We start from the raw sequence: 9329 nt of genomic DNA, 5'->3' as shown, positions 1-9329 counted from the left end.
CAAATCTCAGCACTGCTCATGAGTGCTTGATCATTGGGGAATGACAAGAAAGCTCATGATGGATAGTTTCGTCTCGTGATAGAGGGAGGACCTGTTTTCTCAATCTCGTATAACTGCCGAGATATTTACCAGCTCTGGCTGCCAGTCTTCTTGATATGTTGTTTTCTTGAATTTAAGATCATTTTTTTTTCTTGTTATTTCCACCGTTCCGATCAAGTAATGTTGCAGAGAGAGAGAGAGAGAGAGAGAGAGTTTGTCATGACAATTGTCGCAAGCGTTTTGTCTATATTGTTGCATGTTCTCTGTGATACCCTGTTTTTATATGTATGCAACGAACAGCTATCCCCCGAAGAACGCGTTACCCACTGAGTTGCACCCACCGCTTTTTCTCGGCGGGGTTTCAACCAGTCGGTCTGATTTTTTGCATGTGAGTAGTGCCAATATAGAACTACTCGAGCAAAGTCGGATATCAAAATACTTTCAAAATTATATCAAATTATGTTTTTGATGTTGATATTTTATTTTTTAATTTCGGTTGAATTAATAATTTGATATTATTTTTATATCTCTAAAAAATTTAATTTTAAACAAAATTTGATATTTTATAAAATGAGCATCCACATTTATCACTGAAATCTAATTTATTTTTATTTATTTTCTTACGAGTCAATCAGGATGCTTGCTGTTTTCTTTATGAAACAATTATGATTTTTACAGTTATATTTTACAAAAAAATATTGATATTAATCTACTTGCGAATTGAATTTAAAAATCGATATAACTGTTAGAAATCAATATAACTGATAGATATCGATAGAACTGATTGAAAAATAGGTTTGGTTTTATTTTGAACAGATGAAAGCTTATTGATAAAAATTTTCAATTTTGATTCTTGGCATCCACCAATAGATTTCAAAACATTCAGATTACTAAATTTGAAATCATGATATCAAAATAATATGTGATTTTGTTTTTTTGTTTTTCTACCAATAACATATTGTTTACTTATTTTGATTATTATTAACGAAATTACTGATATCCTAACGCATGATCCGTTATCTTTTTAATATCCTTCATATACCATTTAGATCTCATTTTTGTTATGATTACTGTTAACTCGACCACACGGTAGGCAGGGTTACTTCCACTCACTTGCTATAAAAAAATGTTTTTCAGAATTATGAAATCATGAGATGGTATAGTGATAATTAGTACCGTAACACGGGGTATCTTTGATAATGCGGGTAACTTTGATACTATTATATAAAGATTAAATTTACTCGCTGCGCTTTTTCTAAATTAGAAATATTGGTTCCATATTGTAGCTTAGGGTATTTCCGTTGATATCGTGTATAGTTTTTATATAGTATGTATTACATATTTTACACACATATTAAAAAAAAAACAATTTTCGTATTTTTCGCCTGTTTGAAAAAGCACTCAAACCATCACTTATGAAATGTATTTCCGATATAGCCATCACAAATTCAATGTTGTATTCTTATTGCCTATGATGTTTTCTGATTATATACTCATTCAAAGTTTCATATTTAAAGAACTAAAATGTTTGAGTTTCACGCATTTTTTTCTACATTCATCGAGCATTATCAAAGTAACCCCAAATCAAAATACTGATCTTCGGTCACAAAACTAAAAAAATAGTGCAAATGCTTTAATTTCCGTTAAACAAATTACTAACGAATTAACTCTTGTAGGGGAAATGCAGGTAATGTCGGCCTAAGTGTCCCTAATTTGGGCCCATACATAAATTCAGCAATCAACTAAGTTTTCAATAGCAACCACAAATATCCATTAGTAACGTCCCAATAACGCGTTCATCTAGATAAAATTGATAAATAGCAGACTTTTAGCGATGGGCCCAAATTAGGGACATGTAGGCCGACATTACCTACATTTCCCCTACTTGTTTTGAAAAATATAAAATTTAAAAATATTCATTGCTGCAAACAATATGTAGAATATACTTTTAAAAATTATCAATCTTACCCCGTTTTACGGTACTTGTAAGTTACAAGAAAACGTGAAGTATGTATTTGACACATAAAATCTGTCAATATTGCTTTCAGTGCGTCACAATCAGCAATTTTACGACTCGTGAGTGCTCACTCTGAGTGAACACTCACGAATCATAAGATCGCTTATTGCCAGAATCATACGCTCTGAAAGCAAAATTTACAGGTTTTATGAGTCAAACACATACTTTAAACCCTCTTCTCGTTATATACAAGTACAGCATATCATTATATCATCTAATGATTGCATAATTCCGAAAAATATGGTCGAAACCCCGCCCCCCGAGAAACGATGGGTGTTTCAAATTGACCATTTCCTTAGGTGGTATTACCCCAAATTCCCCTACCTTCAATGGTACATGTGGAAGCAAAATTACGGAACATTCAATGGAGGCGCACTCTCATATTTAAAAAAAATCAGAATTGCTAAAACGAACGTTTTTTCCGGGTTTAGGGTTTAACAAAATTATATTTTTTTATCCGTATGTATTATACATAATAGGTAGTAACGATGAAATCTATAAACTCCCACAAAGGCTCCATGGCCATAGCCCCATGAACCCTTACCTTTTATGTGCTAATCCACATGAATGCAGATACCAGTCAACTTCTAGATAAAGTCAAATCCCAAAAAATCTTCGTCAAACGCATCTCTACTAAGACCCAATCGATTAAAACGTTTTATCTGCGTTCGTTCACATAACATACAAATCACGATGAAGGAACACCAGTGGGGGGCATCATTCAATCAATGGCGAAAGAGTGGTAATTAGCAAATTAGATTAACTCTGTCCGGCGCGTCAAGCACAGGCAGAAGTTGACCAATGCTGTTAACTACATGCCAGTCTGCGATCTCTCAGTATCAGCAAGTGTGTTGGTTCTCCACGTGGTGCTGCAGTAGCAATCAACCGACGCACCGTCGTCGTATTTTATCTTTTTAACTTTTCATCACATGTTTATAAGCAACATATTGCGTTGGTATGGGGAAAGAAGCACATAACTCAGTGAGTGACATGGATCTCACGCACATCGGTGTATTAATGTTGGTAATCTTGTTTTAGTGTGGTATTGGTAAACATGAAGCCCAGCAATTCAGAGCTTTTTCTCATCACAAGGCTTATTCTGCTGAATGTATACTTCATTGAAGCTTGACTGCGAAGCTTTTGTGATCTAGATGAGCTCGTATACTGCAGCGTGGTAGTTTATATCAGGGAAAGGTGATGAAATAAAGCTTAGCCCGTGCGTTCACATCAAACAGATTCCTTTATTGAAGTACGATAAGAACCACAATCCTCTCATTTTGCATTAGTTGTATCATTGGAATTTTGATGTATATTTGCGCCAATTTTTTTTCTCAAAATTCAATTAATTTCTCTACACTACTCTTAGTAAACTTCGCATTATTTATGAAACCTGATGTCGTTTCTGTTTTGTTTTTATTTTAAGTAACAGCAATGATTTATCACATCGACTTTAACATATAACTGTTATAACAGCTGTAATGACTAGATAAAGTTCATAAATAATGATTTCGTTACACAAACATGAAGACATTGGTCGTTATTATGTAAATATTCTAATAGTTATCAACTATTTAAGTAGCAACTGTATTAGTAAGCAGAGGAGTCGTTACCGTTGGGCAAGATTGCGTAAGGAATCGTTCGGTATTCAGTCCTAGATTATCGATACACGGGCAAGAAGAAGTGAAATCCTCGGTTTCAGCCAAGCTGTTGTCGGATTTCCGAGTGCTACTATCGGAAATAACCTCCATCAGGGCGTCATCACTGTAGCTGTAATGCAATTGCAATGTTAATTTATTAAATCTGAACTATCGAAACATATCAAACACTTACTGATGATACCGATGTTGTTCCAACATGGACCCACTGGCAAATCTCAAACGCTTTGGTGACTCTAGACTAGATGAGCGCGGCAGGGAGCTTCGTGGTAAAAGTGCACGATTCTTGAGCGAACTCCTCACTCCATTCGTATTGCTGTGTTGTTTGAGCATACCGATGTATTTGTTCAAAGCACGCGAGCCGCGTCTCTCAGTTCGCTCCTGCGTTCGTTTGGTTCTTGCTTCGGGATCCTCTCCAACAAGCCAGAATGTTCGCTGATCTCCCTTACCCTTCATAGGAATAAGCCCTCGATCCTCAAAATGATATCCCCCGAGAGAATCCAGGATTTCTTTGGTTTGTAAGCTGCAGTGAATCTTCAGCTGTAGACCTGTAGACTCCATTCGAGATGCTGTGTTCACCGTATCCCCGAAAAGGCAGTATCGAGGCATTTTCAGACCCACTACTCCAGCGCACACTGGCCCTGAGTGGATACCGATTCGCAAGTATAACGGATCGCTTGGTCTGTGACGGATTTTGAACTCAGATACCGCATCTAGCAGCTGAAGGGACATGGAAGCAATTTCAGCCGCATGAGTTAACCCGTTCCGAATTGGAAGACCTGATACCACCATGTATGCATCTCCAATCGTTTCCACCTTGTACACGTCATAGTGCCCAATAATTGAATCGAAGCACGTGTACAGATCGTTCAAGAAATCTACCACTTGCAACGGAGTACTCTCCGCCGACATCGATGTAAAACCAACAATATCACTAAAATAGATCGTGACTAGATCGTAGCTCTCTGCCTCAACTTTATGCCCTCGTTTCAACTGTTCTGCCACGGGCCGCGGAAGCATTTCCAGTAGCAGTGCTTCCGTCTTTTTCTTCTCTTCCTGAAGCTGATCCGTTCGTTCATCCACCAACTGCTCAAGATTGGTAGCATATTTTTCCATCATTGCCATCATGTTATCGAAAATGTTAGGTTTCATGCCCTTTCTTAGAACTCGTAGCTTATTTCTAATAGTTTTGAAATCTGGTCGCTCTTCCGGCTTTTCCAACCAGCACTCCTTTAAACATTCGCGAACACAATCGAATGAAGTCTCCAACGGTTGAATCGCCGGTCGGAAAGGTGTATTCGGATCCAGGGGGTGCAGAATCCGCTTCAAACATTCCGCTGGGGTACATTCGATCTCTCCGAATGGGCCTTTGCGGGTGAATATCTCGTACAGGACTATACCAAATGAATAGACATCTCCTTTCTGAGACCCAGGAACACACGAAACCGGTCCAGCTCTTAGCAATTCCGGTGCGCGGTATAAAAGTTCTGCAATGATTTGAAATTTAGTTACTATTAAAAGTGAACATTAAGTCTAGATCAAACATACTTTGACAATTCACCTCCGCCTTTTCCTTTCCGTCCTGTATGTCATCGGCACCTTGCTTGAATCCGAATAATCCAAAATCGCTTAGCTTCACTACCCATCTTGAGTCAATCAAACAGTTTGAAGTTCTCAGTGATCCATGGAATCGCAATGGAGAATCGTGCAAGTAGATCATCCCCCGAAGAATATCGGCCACCATAGATGCCGTGAACATGTTGTCCAACTTCACATCCTCGTTCTCCAGCACGTCCTTAAGTAAGATGGTATATGTTTAAAAACAATCTCTGATTTGTATAATCATGCCACAACAAACCTTCAAGCTGCCCCTTGTGCAATACTCGGTGATTATGCAAATGTTCGGAGGTTCCGTGCACGCACCAATGAATGCATTCAGATTATCGTGACGCATATCCCGTAGCATCTTGAGTTCCTTCTTCATCTCCCGGGTAATGTCGATGCTCTTCTTACGAACCTTTTTGATAGCATACAGCTGCCCCTTGTACAATCCAATCGGCGTAAAGATCGTCGTATAACGAAAGTCCGTATCCGGATTCGAGCTCAAGCTAACCTGACTGGTGCGTACCAGTGGATGAGTGGTCTGTAATAAAGTTTGACAAGGTTAATTAACAATCTGTCGAATCTTGTCTGCTATTTAAATTAGCAATTGTTGAAACCTTAATCCTACACTTCCATGAGAATAGATTAAAAAAAAGTTCTCTAAACATTGCTTTGAAATGCTTTGAGCAAAGTGGTTATACTTGAACCAAGGGAGGAGACTTGATCTTACCCGTATATTTGCATGACCATGCTTTGTAAATTTATGGAAATGCTGAAAATGGCTGTAAAGCTGATCTTATTTAGTACTAAATATTTACACCGCATCATTAAGGTGAAAGTGGCCTAGTGAGTAAAAAAAATCAAAAATAGATTTCTCTGAGACATCTCTTCAGATTGCCAAAAACTCTCGTCGATGTTTTCCTTTTATTATTTCGTACAAAACTACGAGAGCTTTTTTCCAATCTGCAGTGATGTCCCAGAGAAAATCATTTTTGAAATTGTTATTCACTCGCTAGGTCACTTGCACCTTAACGGAGTTATTCTTATAGGAATTTTCATAAGCTACAACTTTGCAGAAAATTATTTTTCAGACAAACGTCAAATTAAATAGTTATTAATATTATTATCTTATGGCAAAATTAAGCAACTGTATTGTGGGTAACACTGTATTCTGCAGTATGACATTTATTATTATTTATTTATTTGATAAGGCTCAACCGAATTAACTTTACAGAGCCGAGGATTCTTGTTCACTATACAATACATCTTAAAACTATAGTCAAAAGGTACAACACAATAAATATTTTATCTTCCACTATCCAATAAGCCTTCTCTACCAGAACGGGAGCTGCTTCCAGTGGTTTACTTGTTAGGCAGATTCGCCAACGAGGGTCAGAGCGCTTCCAAGGTAGCAATGGACGCAAAAAGTGGTCAGCACTCACACATTCATCACCAAACGGTTGCTTTGCAAAGTCGACGACGCATCGACTGAAAGAACTGCTGATGAAGAACAATGAGGAGGACCACACAATGGTTGCTGCCGAGTAAACAGACGATCGCGTGACACACATTGAAAGTGGTCTGCTTCTGTCGACAGCCGAGTGAACACTGTGAGCAGTGTGACATAGTAGCCATGATTTTTGTCCTCTATTCTACGCGCCATAAACACCAATGTTGCCTGCTGAACAGTTGATTGATCATAATCATAAGACATCAGTGACTTGAATCATTAATAACTTTTGTTCCTTACATTTGATCGAAAACTGGTCTTCAACAAGGTTGTAGCTGAAAAAAAAATTCAACAAGCTCAGCTATCATTTTTTAAAGTAGAGTGAACTGGTGAATTTTGAGTGGTATGGTTTCTTCATAGTAATTCCCATATAAACTTCAAATGGTTTGTGCCAAGTCAGTTTCTCACTAAATGAGTTCAAATTTTGGGAGGCTAATCAGGGCCCAATTTGGAACCGTTTGAGCACTGTGGAGCGAAAATGTCAAATTTTACATCAGTCTATTAGGCACGTTATATCGCCTTTTTGGATATATACAGCTGAACAACAGTAGTTAGGCCCCAAGGTAATGCATTTGGGGGAGCAAGCTTTTTTCGAAAATTAAGCCTACGTAAAAATTACGAAATTATACAAGAAACTCTCCGACGACCACATTACAGAATCTTTTTATTTTACGAAACCTTTCAAATTCTGCATATTGCTAATGCAAATCTGTCATAGAATCTTACATTGAACAGTTATCCAGTGATTTTTTTTTATGAATTGACAAATTATGTATCTTGACGAAGTTATCTCTAACGGATTATTTTATATGGAAAGCTGTCATAACGAATTTTTAAGAATTATTGAAGCACTGCAAAAACTATTTCTGTTCGCCACGATGGTGATGATGGATTTTAAATTTTTTATTCAATAGTAGTAGTTTAAAAAAAAAGTATTCTACAAAGGTTTGAGCCTCGCACGTAATACGGATATAGAGGACTGAATTTAAAATTAGATTACAAAAAATGCAATTTTGAAGCTTTTTTGGAAGATACCTTGAGTTAGTAGTAAGTTTTCTGGCAAATGCTGGGGTTTCGTGAGCTTTCCTGACATTTCTGAAAACTATGATAGCATCAGATTGCGGGGTTGCTAGTGTAATAGGATGCTTTGTTGATTGTTCACTAACTCTTGATTGCTTAAAATACTTATGAATATTTTAGGTGGACAAAAAGGTGAACTAAGAGGTGGACGCCTGAGCCTTACCACATTTATATCGCTGTGAAGCAACTGTAAACTCTAGAGGGAATTTGTATCTGTAACTGAAACCAGTTCGATTTTGTTTGTCAACCTGGTTAAAATGTCATATTTAATTATCTTAAAGATAAATCGTCCAGCTCAAACCTTTGTAGGGGTAAGAGGTGGGACCATCATCATCATCATCATCATCATCATTTAACACTTAAAACGTACAGCACTGTCGGTGTTGCATGTAACAGCCAATTTGCCTAAAGATTTTTATTTCATTAGAACTCACTACGGAGCTGTAAAATGTCACAACGATATCTTAATGACTTTTTTCAGGTCGATAATGTCGGTCCAATGTTAGAGGACTTCTGATCGGGGCATAGCATGGCTAGATGGTACCGATGACAAAAACAATAAAAACTGAAAATGCAGAGACCATTCTAGGCATTATAAATTACACATCCGCACTTTCAAAGAATTCCTAGAAGCTCCCTCCATCAAAGGCTAAACTTCAACCAATTTAAAATTGTCCCACATAAATCACACCAAAATCGACACAAGTGTCAAAAGGCTACCCCTGTCAGGATTTTACGAGCAAAACCAGTCATCAGCTTAACCCTCACTGCCTCGACCATTAAACAAAGTCCAACCCTCAAACCTACTGGATCATACATACTTACCCTCGTCATTTTTTGTCCGCTATTTTCCTTTTCGTTTTCGTGCATTTGAATGTCTTTAAAGTCCACCTTCCACAGCAGGCTATCCAACTCCTGTTCGTAGCGCCAGTTTCGATAAAGCACGAGCGAGACGACCCCTAACAGTAGCAGAGCACCGCCGGCTATGCCAGCCGAAATCTCACCAGTGTAACCTGCACAAGGTAGTAAAGATTCATGAATTAAAGATAAACCAGGAGTGGAGGCATACATCAACTGAATCAGAATTGGGGACGCATTATTACAGAACTCATTTGGTTAATGTATTTGATTTGTAAAAACAAACTCTTTTCAACGTAGATTACTCATCCATCTGAACTAACAGAATCAAAATTATTCACAACCAATGGCCATCAGTTCAATTCAAACAACTGTCATTCACACGGATTTCCATAGCCCTATCATCAAATAAGAAAAAATGCTACCCATCAATACTCACTTATACACTTCTCGCCTTGAAAGCCACAGTAGGGCTCGGCAATGGGCGGCCCATATCCCACCCAATCGATGGCACCGAAAAGCTTGATGTCCTGGAAGTAGCCACGGAAAAAAGTAGTTAAAGACGGTA

The 9329-nt window shown here is 37.9% G+C and overlaps 1 protein-coding gene across 1 annotated transcript in view; it reads right to left on the bottom strand.

Moving 5' to 3' along the window:
* Nucleotides 1–3410: 3410 nt before the first annotated feature.
* LOC135698366 (guanylate cyclase 32E) overlaps nt 3411–9329 on the bottom strand; it is a 137764-nt gene continuing 131845 nt past the window's right edge. The window contains exons 10-15 of the mRNA XM_065218295.1: nt 9201–9291; nt 8729–8916; nt 5570–5854; nt 5260–5506; nt 3887–5198; nt 3411–3823 (exon numbers count right to left, since the gene is read on the bottom strand). Coding sequence (XP_065074367.1) covers nt 3628–3823; nt 3887–5198; nt 5260–5506; nt 5570–5854; nt 8729–8916; nt 9201–9291 — 2319 coding nt within the window. The 3' untranslated portion in view covers nt 3411–3627. The remainder of the gene's footprint in view (nt 3824–3886; nt 5199–5259; nt 5507–5569; nt 5855–8728; nt 8917–9200; nt 9292–9329) is intronic.

This window comes from Ochlerotatus camptorhynchus, unplaced genomic scaffold, assembly GCF_037179485.1.
Source record: "Ochlerotatus camptorhynchus isolate MF236.1 unplaced genomic scaffold, CSIRO-AGI_Acam_v1.1 ptg000085l, whole genome shotgun sequence".
Classification (NCBI taxonomy): domain Eukaryota; kingdom Metazoa; phylum Arthropoda; class Insecta; order Diptera; family Culicidae; genus Ochlerotatus; species Ochlerotatus camptorhynchus.
Note: the sequence above shows the minus strand (reverse complement) of the source record. Positions and strands in the feature narration are given on the sequence as shown.